Source organism: Echinops telfairi, unplaced genomic scaffold (genome assembly GCF_000313985.2).
Source record: "Echinops telfairi isolate 266 unplaced genomic scaffold, ASM31398v2 ScPeMD7_29;HRSCAF=101, whole genome shotgun sequence".
NCBI lineage: Eukaryota > Metazoa > Chordata > Mammalia > Afrosoricida > Tenrecidae > Echinops > Echinops telfairi.
In genome coordinates, this window is record NW_022103926.1 from 7,265,481 (window position 1) to 7,282,233 (window position 16,753).

The 16,753-nt window shown below is 41.9% G+C and overlaps 1 protein-coding gene across 1 annotated transcript in view; it reads left to right on the forward strand.

Moving 5' to 3' along the window:
- Window positions 1-12,408, forward strand: part of SLC5A1 (solute carrier family 5 member 1) — a 62,245-nt gene extending 49,837 nt beyond the window's left edge. Inside the window, exons 12-15 of the mRNA XM_004716703.2 lie at window positions 987-1,155; window positions 2,987-3,202; window positions 8,038-8,143; window positions 10,412-12,408. Coding sequence (XP_004716760.1) covers window positions 987-1,155; window positions 2,987-3,202; window positions 8,038-8,143; window positions 10,412-10,629 — 709 coding nt within the window. The 3' untranslated portion in view covers window positions 10,630-12,408. The remainder of the gene's footprint in view (window positions 1-986; window positions 1,156-2,986; window positions 3,203-8,037; window positions 8,144-10,411) is intronic.
- The last annotated feature ends 4,345 nt before the right edge of the window (window positions 12,409-16,753 follow it).

Sequence of the window (16,753 nt, forward strand, 5' to 3'; positions counted from 1 at the left end):
TGGCAACTGGTGTTGTGTTTGTGCGTGTGTGTATATGTGTGTGTATCTGCCTCTGTAGAGTGAAGATTTGGCTCATACCACTGTGGAAGTCAGACACGTTTAAAATTGGTAGGTTACCTGACAGGCTAGAGGGTCTTGCCATCTAGTCTTGTGTCACAGAATCTGAATGTCAGACCGAAGAGGTCTGGAAAAATGCTTATTTATTGTCCAGAGGCAGCATACATCCTGGGGAACACTCACTCTCTGCTTTTAAGGCCTTCATCTGATTCGCCGAGGCCCACTCATTTGGGGACTATCATTTGCTTTGGGTCACAGGTAGCGCTTTATACCATCCGTTAGGATGGTTATGCTTGACTAGCTACCGGGCATCATAGCCTAGCTGACCATCACCGAGATTGCAGAGAGCATTTGAATTTAAACCGAAAAGTTATCTGGCTCGTAAATCCATTCTCTTGTTTGTTTTTGTTTTTAAGGTCCCCCCCGCTTAGAGTTATTATTAACTGGAAGTTAATACATATATCATATCATTTCATCGTTTAATCATGTCAAGCAGAGTTGCACCATTGCTACCTCAATCAGTTCCCAAATATTCCTTTTCTTCCTGGATTCCTTGACCTTGTCTCTCTTTTACACCCCACCCCACCATCACCACTGTACCGCCCCCTCCTGATTGTTAAATTTTAATCTCCATTATTATGTACCTCAATTGCCACTAAATCACACTCTTGTTTTTATGCTCGACTGCCCCTCGGGGTGGAATATGTTTTAGTTGATCATTGAATTACCGAGGACTGCATTGTAGGTTTTTATTGACATTGGAAGATAAAGTGAAACCATAAAGAACGAATTCTCTGATGATTTTTCCTTGCCGTGGCCATATTTGACAGTGAGATTTGAGTATTTTTAATATCCATGCACGTAGTATTATCGGTCTATCCATGTGGAGGTATAATCTGATACTCTGCTGCGGGGGGCTTTGATCTCAGGTTGTTCATCCTGGTCCTGATTGGCGTCAGCATCGCCTGGGTGCCCATTGTGCAGTCGGCACAAAGTGGACAGCTCTTCGACTACATTCAGTCCATCACCAGTTACTTGGGACCCCCCATCGCAGCCGTTTTCCTGCTTGCTATTTTCTGCAAGAGAGTCAATGAACAAGTAAGTATCATTCAGAATAAAAACAAAAGGATAGCAAGAAGTGGTTTGTCAAAGGAGAAAGGCTTAGGAAGTACTTTTCACACACCCCCAAGGTCAGTAAGTAATATTTTGAATGACTGTGACTGTGGACCAGGCTCTTCTTTTTCCTTACTCATTTTATTCAACCTAGCGTTCACGCTTAGGTACCTGATATGGAGTGAGGCGCAAAGGTGTCGGAAACTTGCTCTGGACAAACTCTCAGTTCAGATAGGGTGGCAGAGAAGTGAATGAGTACTTGCATAGCAGCAAGGTCAGTGCTGCTGCTGCTGGAGGTGTGTCCACAGTGCAACGGCTGCTGTAAGGAAGGTGCACCCATGTAATTCCCTCTGGGAAGGAGGACTGGGACTTTCAAGGTAGACCAGGGTTACCAGGAAGGGAGGCGTCTGGAGTCTCCCAGGTGGAGGGAATGACCTGTTTAGAGACACAGGGACATGAACATACCTGGCATGTTGAAGAGCAGCTGGTACTTTACCATTAAGAAACATTATGAAAAATGAGATACCTTTTGGTCATCCTGTATGGATAGACTTCATCACTGACTTTCTTAAAATATAGTCTTTAAAACTAAGCCTGGTGAGTTCTGTCAGACTTTCAGTGGAGCATACTTTGTGACAAGAACCCTCTCGGTGCAGATGAGCCAAAAATCAATATCAACACAGAATTTATGGTAAAAAATATATTTCACATTTTTTGTTTGTTCAAATACAGAAGGACCTATAAACGAAGGTAAAGAGGAAGTTTTATTTATATTCTTGTGGGAAAGTTCCCTTCCTTTCATTCCCTAAAGACCCAATTTCCTTTTCTATGTCTTCAATATATTAATATAGATTAATTGACTTATACTCAAATACACCTAATCTATAAACTGGTAGCAATGGTGCCTGAAGGCAGAGAGGTTCAAATTATTTTTAAGGTTCAAAGGAAGATTTTTGTCATTGTGAACACCTTGAATTGATAATATATCCCAGTTATTCGACACTGTATTGTTGCTGTTAGCTACCACCTAGTTGACTCTGACTCATGAGCATCTTATAATACAATCCTCAAGGACCGCACTCACTCTCATTGGCCCTCTACTTCACCAACCATGATGGCCTTTTTTACTGATTGGTCCTGCCTGCTGGCATTTCCAAAGCAAAGGAGTAAGACGCTGTTCTGTTTCAACTGAGAACGTCTTAATTGGCTAGTTTATGAAGATGGAATACTAGAACGTTCTTCATATTCTGGAAGTTCCCCTGAAATCTGTCCACTATGGGTGACCATGTGGTATTTGAAATGCATTGACATAGCTTCCACCATCAGAAACTCACTGCCATCCGGTCAATGTTGACTCACAGTGACCCCCTTGTGGGTTTCCAAGACTGTAGCTGTTTATGGGAATAGAAAGCCTACTCTTTTTCCCATGGAGCTGCTGCTGGTTTTGAACTGCCAATCATGCGGATTGCAGCCCAATGGATAACCACTATGCTACCAGGATTCCACCATCATAGCAACATGCAAACCCTCATAGTACAAGAAACTGACAGATGGGTGGTGAATTAGACACTTTGTTCATATTATGAATAATTTTTTATGACACAGATAAAGTCATGTCCTTGAAACATGACAAATACATGCACTGAAGGCCTGGCAGAACATTCTTGATCATATCTGAACGCAAGTCTTCTGGCTTTAGAAGGCCTTGAGACATCATTTCCCTCCGCTTTCTTTCCTCACTTCCGATTCTCAGGACTGACAGAATGTTCAGCTATGCAATGTGTGGCATTAGCTAATCCCGGGTTTTCTTCGACAGGGTGCTTTCTGGGGACTGATACTAGGATTTTTTATTGGAATATCCCGTATGATTGCTGAATTTGCCTACGGAACCGGGAGCTGCATGGAGCCCAGCAACTGCCCCACAATTATCTGTGGTGTGCACTACTTGTACTTTGCCATCATCCTCTTTGTCATTTCGATCATCACCATCATAGTCATATCCCTCTTTACCAAGCCCATCCCAGATGTTCACGTGAGTACCTATTTTGGAGGCCCGTTACTGTTCCATGTTCGTGCTCCAGTGCACATCTTCACTGGGCGTGGGCTGTTTAGACATTTATATCCACATTCTTGAAATAGGCCTGTCTTGTCATGTAGAAGGATACTGGATAGGAAGCACTGCTGTGTCAGACACACATCTTCGGAGGGAATCCTCACATCGGTTCATATTTTAGTCCAGGGGTTCTTATCTGGACCCACTCCCCAAGTGATAGTTCGGGTATAAGGGGTTCTTGGTTCAGAGACTTATGTCCCAAATTAGACCTGGTATTTCTTGTTAACAGTCTCATGGCCGTTAATGTCCAATGGTCTTGACAAGGGACCTGTCTTGTTACAAGGATCACCACACCGAAGGAATTCTGAAGTGTGATATCCCCTTTGCATGTCCCCTCAATCAAGCCACAGAATCCACGACATCTCCACCAATATCAATGTCCAAATGAGTCAAAGTTTCAAACATCGCAAGGACTTTTCTTGGTTATTGTGAGGTGCTGTTGAGTGTGTTCCGACTCGTAGCGACCCTGTGTGCAACAGAACAAAACACTGCCCGGTCCTGCGCCCTCCTCACCATTGCTCTTGTATTTGAGCCCATTGTTCCCACAACTGTGTCAATCCAGCTGGTCCAGGGCTTTCCTCTTTTTGGTTGCCTTTGTGCTGTACAAAGCACAATGTCCTTTTTCATATCCTTTAGCTGTCGATAAACCCCTCGGTTTAAGGTTCATGTATGGCTTTTCCAATCCAATTGCAGCTTACCAATTAGGCACCATATTTATGATAGAAACGTTATCTAATAATCCAACACAGCTGACAGTGTACTTTCTTGGGTTTCCAAGGCATCAGAACTAGAAAGTTCATCTAAACTGGTCTTTTTCTGTAGAAAAAGAGGATGGATTTTGCTAACTTTATAAGTACACACACACACACACACACAGAAATGCAAATATAGGCAACCACAGAATTCCCAAGAAATGTCAAAACCAATTTTCAAGAGCCATCATCAACCGCTCTGCTAAAGAAAGACTGCTTCTATATTCAAATTGTCTCTTGGCCAGATCTGTGGTGGGCTGTCTGCTTCCTCATGTCTCAGTCTTTTAAAGTAGCACAACCCCAAACACATTTAGTTCCATACTTTTGCTTGCAATGGAGAAAGCAAGGTAGTTGCCAGCAGGCATGCTTGGGACACACACGTTGCATAGATTTTTAAATTTCTCTGGATTTTTTGATTCCTGCTCTAGATAGTCAATAGAAATTGTTCCAATTATACCAATTGTTTCAATATGACTCATACTTCTAAAGATTGTTTCCCTCAATGATGGCAAACATAGCATAAACAGCTGATCTTACACCGTTGGTCTGGACAAATAGGTGTCCGGTCTTGTTTCCCAGGACCAGTGTTAAAAGAAACAAATTATTGTTGATTCCAACTATTAGTGACCCTATAAGGCAGAGTAGAATTATCCCTGTGGGTTTCCAAGGCTGTAAGTCCTGATGGGATCAGAAAGTCTCATCTTTCTCCTTGGAAGCTGCTTGTGGATTTGAACCACTGACCGTGCAGTTAGCTCAACGCATAAGCTACTATGCTACTTATTATGATAGAATGTTGCAAATACAATTTTTTCCAGAAGCACAAACAGCAACTCTACCCATGGGCTTTTAAATTTTTTAATAAATAATTTTATTAGGGGTTCTTACAGCTCTTATCACAATCCATACATTGATTGTATCAAGCACATTTGTACATATGTTGCGATAATCATTTCCAAAACATTTTCTTTCTACTTGAGCCTTTGGTATCAGCTCCTCTTTATTCTCCCCTTCCCCCACCTTCATGAACCCTTGATAATTTATAAATTATTTTTATTTTCATAATTTACACCGTCCACTGTCTTCCTTCACCCATGTTTCTGTTGTTCATCCCCTGGCTGGTGTGTGTGGGAGGCAATGTACGTCTATCATTGCAATCAATTCTCCCTTTCTCACCTTTCTTCCCCCACTGCACATGGGCTTTGACATATGGAATACACAGGAATCAAATTGACTACATCTACAGGAAGAGACATTGGAGAAGCTCAATATTAGAAGCCAAAATGAGGCCAAGGAATGACCTTGGAACAGACAATTCATTGTTCCTATATCATTTCAGACTGAGGTTGAAGAAAATTAAAACAAATCCATGAGAGCCAAAATATGTCCTTGATTATATCCTACCAGGATTTTGAGAACATTTCAAGAACAGTTTTGCCATATGGTACATGAATGACAAAAGACTTTACTAGCTGTGGGATGATATAAAGAACATCATACACGAAGAAAGCAAAAGGTCATTCAAAGACAAGAGAGACAGGAAAGATCTAAGTGGGTGTCAGAAGAGACTCTGGAACTTGCTCTTGATCAGAAAGTGGCTAAAGCAAATGGACTAAGTGATGAAGTAAAAGAGCTGAATAGAAATTTTTCAAGCTCTAAAAGACAAATTATTATAATGAAATGTACAAAGACCTGGAGTTAGAAAGCCAAAAAGTAAGACAGTCATATTTGAAGCTGAAAAAACCTGAAGAAAAAAATTTTAAGCCTCAAAATACAATATTGAAAGATTCTATGGGTAAAATATTCAATGATGTAGTAAGCCTAAAAAAGTTGGAAGGAATGCAGAGTCACTGTACCAAAAAGAACTGGTCAACATTCAATCATATCAAGAGGTAGCATGTGATCAAGAATCAATGGTACTGAAGGAAATAGTCAAAGCTGTACTGAAGGCATTCTTGAGAAACAAGCCTCTAGGAATTGATGGAATACCGTGAAATATTTCAATAAAACAACTCACTCACCTATGCCAAGAAGTTTGGAAGGCAGCTACTTGGCCAATTGACTGGAAGAGATCCATATTTGTACATATTACAAAGAGTGGTGACCCAACTGAATGTGAAACTTATCAACCAATATCATTCATATCACATGCAAGTGAAAATTTGCTGAAGATGATTCAACAGGAAAATGCCAGAAATTCAAGCTGTATTCCAAAGAGGGCATGCGAGGAAGCATATTATTGTTGAACCAGATGGATCTTGGCTGAAAACAGACAACAGCAGAAAGATGCTTGCTGATGCTTTATTGACATTGCAAAGGCATTTGACTGTGTGGATCATAACAACCTATGGATAACACTAATGGGAATTCCACAGCACTTCATTGTGTTCATACAGAACCCAGGCACGGAACAAAAAGCAATCATTTGAACAGAGCAAGGTAATACTGTGTGGTTTAAAATCAGGGAAGGTGTGCATCGGGGTTGTGTCCTTTCACCAGACTTCATCTGCATGTTGAGTGAATAATCTGAGAATCTGGACCGCATAAAGTAGAAGGTGGCATCAAAATTGGAAGACGGCTTCGTAACAGCCTCTGCCGTACAGGTGACACAGCCTCGTTGGCTGAAAGCGAGAAGGACTTGAAGCAACCGCTGATGAAGAGCCAGGACTGCAGTCCTTCGTGCAGACTACAGTGTCAAGAAAATTAAAATCCTCACAACTGGAAAAGCGACATCATGATAAATGGAGAAAAGATTAACGTTGTCAGGGTTTTAATGTGGCTTGGATCTACAAACAATATTCGTGGAAGTAACAGTAAAGAAATTAACTGATAAATACATCACTGGGAAAATCTGCACGACTGCTGAGCAAAGAAGACCGCAGAAGAATTGAGGCATTTGGATGATGGTGTCAGCAGAGAACATTAACGCACAGTGGACTGCCTGAAGCAACAAATCTGTCTTGGAAAAAGTACGGGCAGAATTCTACTTCAAACCAAAGATGGCAAGACTTTGTCTCACATACTTTGGGAATGTTATAAGGAGAAACCAGTCCCTGGGGGGGGGGTATCATGTTTGGTAAAATAGAAGGGACATCCACTGCACAAGACCTCTTTAAAGTGTTGAAAAGCAAGGATGTTACTTTGAGGATTAAGGGGTGCCTGACCTCAGTCATGGTATTTTCAATGGCCTCATATACATGTGAGAGTTAGACATTGACTGAGGAAGACCCAAGGAGAATTGTTGCATTTGAATTATGGTGCTGGTGAATAATGTTGAAAGTACCATGGACTGTCAAAGGAACCAACAAGTACAAGCAGAATGCTCCTTAAAGGCAAGGATGGTGAGACTTTGTCTCACATACTTCAGACAGGTTGTCAAGAGAGACCTGTCCCTGGAGAAGGACGTCAAGTTTGGTAGAGGGGCAACAAAGTAGAAGAAGGCCCTTGACAAGATGGATTGACACAGAGCCTGCGATAATGGGCTTAAGCCCAAGAACAATTGTGATGATCGTGCAGGGCGTGACTCGATGGTACTCACAAGGTAAAAGAGGAGGCCCTTGATGAGATGGATTGATGTATTGGCTCCAACACTGAGCTCCCTCATCACAATGCTTGTGAAGGTGGTGCAGGACCAAGTAGTGTTTCTGTTCTGATTTGCATTAGATCACTCTGAGTGGCAACCTAACGGCAATAATAATAAGAGTTCACTTATAAACACAAAATTCCCATTGTTATTGAGCCAGTTCTGACTCATGGGATCACGTCTGTGTTCAAGGCAGTCCCTTAGCCTTTGATTGTACACACATCATAAGGTCTATTGCATTTACATGTTTATACTTAACTTCCCAACGTATTTAGTGATCATGCTGAGGACGGGACTTATTATCTGTGTTACTGCTGAGACTAAGAGGCTACGTACCTTTCCCATTCATAGCACATATCTTTCCTCCAGATTCTTGGTGAGAGACACTATTTGGCTCTTTTGACATCTTACTCTCTCTGCAGCTCCACCGTCTGTGCTGGACTCTCCGAAACAGCAAAGAGGAGCGAATTGATCTAGATGCAGAAGATGAGACCATCTCAGAAGCTCCAGAGGAGACCTTTGAAATCGGTGATTTATGATTCACAGACTATTTCTGAGTTCTACAATCTACAGTCCTAGCAAGGCCACTTTTCCGAGGGAAGTGAGGAAGGGGGTAGGAGTGAAAAAGATGACTGGGTTTGGGGACGTCTGGAGGACAGTGCAGAATCACCCTACATACCCCCCTTCTCATTTCAGAGTGCTCAGTGAGTGCTCGAGGAACACGGCATCCTGCCTGGATTTGGGGCAGGGCCAGAGATGAGGGGAGAGTCGGAGCTCTTCTGACATAGCCTGCAGTCTTTAAAATAGTTCACATCTCATAACGCTATTAGAAACATTGACTGAGAGGACATTTTTTACGATAAGAATGTTTTATTACCACAATCCTTGTTATTAAGAAAGAGTTTTATAATTGAGGTGGTTTGAAAGGGAATGAGTAGTACTGCATGTGTCAGGAATGCTATTGAGGGGACTCGCATGCTGCATAGAGAATCAACTTGATGACTTACGAGGTTCGTGACAGCACTAGACATCTTTTTAATTTTTTTCGATCATTTTATTGGGGGCTCTTACAGCTCTTGTAACATTCCATACATCAATTGTATCAAGCATATTTGTACATATGTTGGCATCATCATTTTCTAAACATTTACTTTCTATTTGAGTATCAGTTGGTATCAGTTCTTTTCCCCAGCCCATGATCTCTTGATAAATTATTATTATTTTTATATCTTACACCACTGTCTCCCTTCACCCATGTTTCTGTTGTGCATCCCCCTTGGTGGGGGTGGGGCTGTGCATCGATCTTTGCAATTGGTTTCCCCTTCCTCTCTTCCTCCCCTCAGCTTTCCCCTCCCCTCCTGTTATCGCTACTCCCATTTCTGTTCCTGAGGGGTTTATCTAACCTGGATTGCATGTGTCATGAGCTCTTAGCTGTACCAGTATAGAGGTTCCAGTCTAGCCAGAACTAAAAGGCAGGACTGAGGTCATGATAGTGAGGGGTGAGGAAACCTCAAAGAACCAGAGGAATACTGTGTTTATCATCGGTGCTATACTGCACCCTGGTTGACTCATCTCTTCCTTGTGACCCTCCCGTGAGGGGATGTCCTATTGTCTACAGATGGGTTTTGGGTCTCTGCTCTGACCTACTTCATTCTCAATAATGTGTTTTTGTTGTTGTTGTTTGTTTGTTTTGGGTCTTCTGATGCCTGTTATCTGATTCTATTGACACCTCATGATCACACAGGTTGGTGTGCTTCTTCCATGTGGGCTTGTTGCTTCTCTGTTAAATGGCCACTTGTTTAACTTCAAGCCTTTAAGACCCCAGGTGCTGTAGCTTTAATAGCCGGGAACCATCAGCTTTCTTTACCACATTTGCTTCTGCACCCATTTTGTCTTTAGAGATCATATTGGGAGGGTGAGCATCACAGACTGTGAGGTTGTTAGAGCAAAGTGTTCTTGAGTTGAGGGAGGGCTTGAGCAGAGACCCAAAGTCTGTCCACTTCCCCCGTGTATTGCCATATAAATATATGTACATAGGCCAATACCTCTATTTTTATGAATTAATATATTTACATAAGTTCACACCTATGTTTATACTTATATCCATAGCTTTGCTTCCTAAACCTTTCCTCTGTTTCCTTTTACCTTCCTCCTGCCCCACCATCAGACTTGCCCATCTTCTGCCTCTTAGTAATTCCTCTCAGCTAGATTGCTGTTGCTCCAACACCCCCAGGATGTCTTCCTCATTGTTGCTTTTAATTCCCTAGTTGTTCCCCTATGGTGTTGTTTGCTCCCTGCTCCTTCCCCCCCCCCCTCCTCCCACTGAGTCCCTCTGGAAATGTCTACCCCACTTTCCCTTCACTCTCCCAGTATCGCCACTTTCACCACTGGTCCTGAAGGGATCATCCGCCTTGGATTCCCTGTGTTCCCATTTCTTATCTGTACTGGTGTACATCCTCTGGTCTAGCCAGATTTGTAAGGTAGAATTGGGATCATGCTAGTGGGTAGGGAAGAAGCATGTAAGAACCAGAGGAAAGTTCAACATACATTTCATTTTAAAAAAATTCATTCTTTAAGACTGAAAAGTCAGCTTCGGTTAAATGATCATTAGAATGTAGGACTCACCTACTAACATTCCTTGTGATTAATCGTCTTTGACAATTTCATACAATTTCCATGTTTACAAACAAGAGCACGGGGGGAGTTTCTGCTGGTGCTCAATGTATTGGTCTTCTTTGGAAAACTTTGCCTGCCACTGTGTCCAATAACACTTTTATCCCTTTTTTTCTGACACAGAGGTCCCCGAGGAGAGCAAAGGATGCTGCAGGAAGTTCTATGACCTGTTCTGTGGGCTGGACCAACAGAAGGGCCCTAAAATGACCAAGGAAGAAGAGGCAGCAATGAAGGAGAAAATGATGGACACGTCTGAGAAGCCTTTGTGGCGGACAATCGTGAATATCAATGGTGTCATCCTCCTGACTGTTGCCGTCTTCTGCCATGCCTATTTTGCCTGAGTCCTACTATTTACTCTAGACCGCGCTCACAAAGGACAGATTTCTACGGGGCCTCCCTGTAATGCCATGCTGTGATGTGGAAGAAAAGTCAGCCAGTTGTAAATTTTGCTGCGATAGTCAAATATATACATGTGTAATACGAGGCTAGATGGATGAAAATGTGTGCATGTGTAATAAGAGGCTAGACACAGATGAAAATCATTGTTAGATTATGTGTTTGCAGTTAATATGATGTATTCCAGAGTTCACCCTAGAGCTGCAAGAGGAAAGCCTACTCAGTAATATCTAAAAAGGACAAACTAAGAAACAGAAGGTCTACAATGTTGGATGCATATTTGTCTCACGTAGATTCAGTGCACCTACACAAGAAATTATTTTGAGTGGCCACCTACCCTCATTTTCTCCAAAAACAACCATTTTTTTCTACATCATCTCTCTGTCAGGGTTTTCCTGGCACACGAATAACCAATCTTATAAATGTATTGAAGCTGAGGATGGGAGCTTGATAAGGTCCCTATGCTGGTATGTGATCTCTGAAAGAAGGCCTGGGGGAAGTCATACCACTTCCTCTAAAGGGAGCGACGTCAGGCAATTTTCTGATCTTAAAAATTATCCACGGCGAGTTCCCATGTTTGGGATCCCACTAATTTTGGCATTCATTTTGACTGCAATGTCTTAGCCACTCGGCAATGTTTGTAGACTGACTGAATGACATGGATATTTATTTATAAATGCGTGCTATATTTTTATAAAAGCCTGGCCCTTGGTTAACATTTTTCTGTGGCTCTCCAAAATGTAGCCTCTGGAAACTGTAATGAATTGGAGTGTATTCATTTGAGACCACCTTTCCTCATAGGATTATTCTTTCCTCTTGGCCTTAGAATGACTCCTGGGGATAGACTAGTGGAAGCAAATATGTCTCTCAGGGACATGTTTGGTGTCCTTCTATTGAAACCATGAAATCCTTTGCCTTCCTGTGAGTTCATGTGACCACAGTCCTTCCTGTTAAGGTGCTTTGATTGGTGATTGTAAATCGATCCAGGAAGCCTCTATTCCAGGCAATAGTCCTCAAACTCCTAGCTGTGAAGACTAGATCTCTTGAACCTGTCCCTAAGGAGCAAAGTCTTTGAATCCACTGTGAAATGTCAATGATGCTTACAATACAATTGCTTGAAGTTAAGAAAAGGACACTGATTGATAAAAGAAATGGCGCCTGAAATTCTGCAGAGCTTTGAGTGGTTCCTGAATCTTAAAGCGGTCCAGCGAGTAAAAGGATGATTGGTTCTTATGACAGGAAGCAAATCCAGAGCGCTTGAGCTGATGTGCCATCACCGTCCCCCAAATGTGACCTCATAAGCACAGCCGAGGGTCAGGGGAGGATCCCACTTGGCTGGCATTACCCACAGTGCCCAGTCTTGTTCACGGTGTGTTTTGTGTTTTGACGATAATAGGGAAAGGCTAAAAAAACTGGTGGATAAAGGGAATGGCAAAAATGTGTCCACATTGTCCCTGGTTCTGTTTCGGGATTTGTCACCGATTCACTGTTATAGTATGTGAAATTACTTTATCTTAATTGTGCATTTTTCCTCTGAAAAATGAAGACCTTGATGCTTGTAGCATCTACCTACCTCCTTGGGTGTGACGCGGTCACTTGGAAGAGGGAGTGGGAGATCCATACCTGAAAGATCTTATGCAGATGCGATGTTAAATGGCAATGTCACTTCCTAATGAAATGCGTCACTCTGACAGCAATAAAAGCCCGACAAATCTTGTTCTACACAGACTCTAGACAAACGTGGAACACACACAGGATATGGATCAGGAAGAAAGCGATCGGAATAGTTGAGAAGAGAAGCTAATAACTTGGATATTATTGTAAAAAGGTAGCCAAGTTTGGAGATCATTGAAAAGGAAAAACCTCTAGAAAATGTGAGGCAAGTAGCTACTTACCCTTGATTACGGGTCAAAAGGTTGGCGGTTCAAAACCTTGGAAGACAGGCCTGGTGATTACTTCCGAAAGGCCACAGACCTGCAAACCTTATGGAGCAGCTCTGCTTTGCACATATGGGGTCGCTATAAGTTGGAATTAACTTGACAGCCATTAGCCACCATCGTACCGGAAACACAGTAATGTTCCACTAGAACAGACTGACACGTGGGTCACCAGGAAGCAGTAAGAGCTAAATTGTATTATAATAACTTCAGGCTTCAAGGAAGAGCTAGTTTCCGCTTTGAAACTAGGTACACATTGTGCACAGGGCAACCCCCATTCGCTGTCGAATTGATTCAGACTCATGGCAAACCCAGAGGTGTTAGAGGAGAATTGTGTCCATAGAGTTTTCAATGGCTGATTTTTCAGAAGTAGATTCCCAGGACTTTCAAGGAAAACTTGAGGGGACTTGAACCATCAACCAATAAGCTGACAGTTGAGTGCATTAACCACTTGCACCTCTGAGGGACTCCTACAAGAGGCAAAAAAAAGATTGGTTATTAATGCTCAGTTTACAGAACTTAAAAATGATGCCATATCAGGGGGGAGACACGCTTCTTTAAATATGGATGACTAAAAAAAAATATGGATGACTATTTTTAAAGGGTTCCCTCAAAAGGAAAAGGTGACCTTCTTCCCTACAGAGTGAAGTTGGTCCTGAGGTCTTTAACTTACCTACTTGCATTGCTTTCATCTGTATAGATGAATCAAGTGTTCATTAATTGTTTTTTTTAACCTTTGGAACTCACGAGAAACCCCTTGTCACCTGAGGGGCAGATAGTTTACTCTGGAACATCGAAGCCAATGCACTCACTCCAGTCGGGGGAAGTCCGAGAAGGGATACCAGCGAGGAGGCAAAACTCTCTGTGATGTCTTGTTTGACATCGGAATATACACAAATATAGTCCATTGGCTTTGGGATTTACACTTTGGGCAGCCACGTGTGGATTTCTACATTAATTCAAGTTTCATGGTAACCACAGGAAACGACTGTTGACCATCAGAGAGCAAACAGAACAGTAAGGTTCTCTAAGTCTGAGGCCAGTTTCAGGATGTCGTTGTTGACTAACTGCATAGCAGGGCCTACCGTTCAATCCCCAACAGTCAAGTAAATAAGAGAAGACTCTCAGCGTTATTTGACTCTTTTAGATGACAAGCACATCTACCCTGTCTGCTTTTGAGCAATGTAGCAAGTTATCAAAATTCCATAGAGACGGCATGACGTACTGGGGAACTTTTATAACGCTATAAATCAATAACTTGGGGGCACACTTTCTTTCCTAGTGCCGAGCCATCATCTCCTAGAAGAGGTACTTCAGCTCAAGTTCTCCGGTCCTGTTTCCCCACAGCAAACGTTGGTTTGATAAAAAAACAAAAAAAAACACAAAAAACATGCTGTGTTAGACAGGGTTCTCTAGAGAGACAAAACCAGATTGCTAATCATTATATACATATTTATTTATATAGAAAGATAGATATATAATACAAGAAATAAACAATTAAATTATAAAGCAGTTATACAGATAAATAGATATACAGCACCAGGAATAAACAGTTAAATTATAAAGCAGTTATACAGATAAATAGATATACAGCACCAGGAATAAACAGTTAAATTATAAAGCAGTTATACAGATAGATATATAACACAAGAAATAAACAATTAAATTATAAAACAATAAAATGGCTCAGTATAATTCAAATGTGTTGGAGAGCTGTGAGACACTGGCAGTCCTTTGAGTCTTGAGTGCCGCCAGGTAGTCCTCTGTAGAGAGAGTCAAGCTATCGCAGCACAGGAAGGTCACCAACAGTCAGCCAGGTCACCAACAGTCAGTCCCCAGCTCAAGAGATGTAAATTCCAATTGTGTGGTGAAGCAAGTCTTAAAGGGACCTCAAATTACAGAGACAGTCCACAAGTTAGGCGTCCCACAGGTAGTGTAGCTTGTAAATTGAGGCACAGAACAAGCAAGGCAGCCACACACTGGTCCGATGATCAAAGATGATCAAAGATGATCAAAGAGCGAGAGACAAGAAAGGCGAGCCATTCATCTCTCCGCCCTTCAGTTAATCTCACAAGTATCTATCGGCCAGGCTGGCACAATAAACTATCTCACATGCATTCTTGGTGCAGGGAAGGATGTTTCTTAACATTGCTCCCCCAAGCAAGCCACTCTACTTTCCAAATTGTGTTTGGATGGATGAAATTGTTTGAATGAGGTACCACTCCAAAAAGATTTGTGCAGTGGTAGAGACAAGATTGGGAGGTATAGGGGAAGTTAATGGTGCCAATATTGTTTGATTGGTTCCAAAGGACTCAGATTAGTGTAGTTCAGTTTCAGGGTCCCATATTGCATGTCTAGTTTAAGAGTAGCTCAAAGAACAGGTGATTTGATACAATTAATTCCATGCTTACAATGCTGAGAGAAAAATATCATAAAGGGAGTGTCTTTGTCAGTATATACACCTTGGTTTCAGAATCCTATCACACTTGGTTCTGAAAATATTGGCTGCAAAAAATCCCCTGAAGGGCGTGGTACATCATAGGTCATTGGAATTAATCCCCCAGTTTCTGATTCTCGATTTGGAGTGGGGTCTGAGGATTTGCATTTTTAACAAGTTCCAAGATGACTTTGATACTGCTACTCCAGGGACAGTCCACCTTGAAAATCGCTAATCTAGAGTTAATTTCTAAGGGGCCTTATTTTATCACCAAAGCAAGCAGAACAGGATACAGCTCTTTTCCATGACCTGTGCTCAGAACCTTAGTGATAGCTCAAGACCAAAAGGCTTTTTTGAAAACAGAACTTCATAGGCATAGGTGAGGCATACTGAAATGCCAAATGTAATAGATTGAATCATAACACCCCTCTCCTTGCCAATGTATGTTGAATTCCTGACCCTTGTACTGTGATATGATCCTGTTTGGCAATGGGATTTGGAAATAAGATTTTTTTCCTTATTAATGATAATGGTACAAAAGGGCCAGGATAATCCCAGAGAGACACACATGCAGAAGCCACCATATATCCTAGCAGATGCCAGTACAAGCCCAGGAACACCATTACTGGCGAGTAGAAGAGAAAATAAACAAAGAAGGATCTCCCCACAGAGCCACACCCTGAATTTGTTTTCCAGTCTCCTGAACTGGCAGAAAATATTTTTCTCTTCTTCAAAGCTGCCCAAGAGTGGTGTTTGTGTTACAGCATCCCTAGGTAACTAAGACATCAAACCAAAAAAACTAAACTCACTGCAAGTGAGCTGATTCTGACTTATAGTGACCCCGTAGGACAGGGTAGAGCTGCCCCTGTGGGTTCATGACACTGTCCATCTTGACAGGAGTAGAAAGCCCTGTCTTTCTCCTGAGGAGGGCCCGTGGTTTCAAACTGATGGCCTGACAAGCAACAGCGCAATGCATAACCACTACATGACCAGGGCTCCCACTAATACATCAAGGTACAGAAAATTCTGTCTTATTGATCTTTAGGGCCCATGTGCTTAAATTTCTAAGTCAGTCTCAGAGCAGGACTCTACAGGGGTGGAATATGTTAAAGAGAGGGGACCACTAATATCTATTTAGCATATTCTATGGGACAGGTATGCTACATAAATCTTAAATAGCATCACCTAAACTTTTCAAGCACAACCTGCCTATTGGCTTGTCATACTGCGGTGGTTTGTATGTTGCTATGGTGCTGGAAGCTATTCCAAATACCAGCAGAGGCAGGCATTTGTGAATAGGCTTCAGGGGAGCTTCTAGACTAAGGAAGTCTAGGAAGAAAGTTCTGGCAATCAACTTCCTCAAATTAACCAATAAAAGCCTTATTGGTCACAGCAGAATATTGCTCAGTATTGTGTTGAAAAATGAGCCCTTTAGGTTTAAACGTCCCGCTTTTTAACAATTTTTCCCGCAGCCCGCAGCATTTAAAAAAAGTCCTGATTTTTGGAAAGAATGCACGACAAGCTAGAGTATATGGTTTTCAGCTGCCATGTGGCTATTTCACCAGGATATGAGTTTTATCAATGGTGTCCAGCTTTACTATTGTTAAAATCTGGTCACCTTAGTTTAAAGGCAACACACAGTACTTGTAACAATGAACTAAACCATAATGTTTCTTTCTGTTGTACATAGGCTGG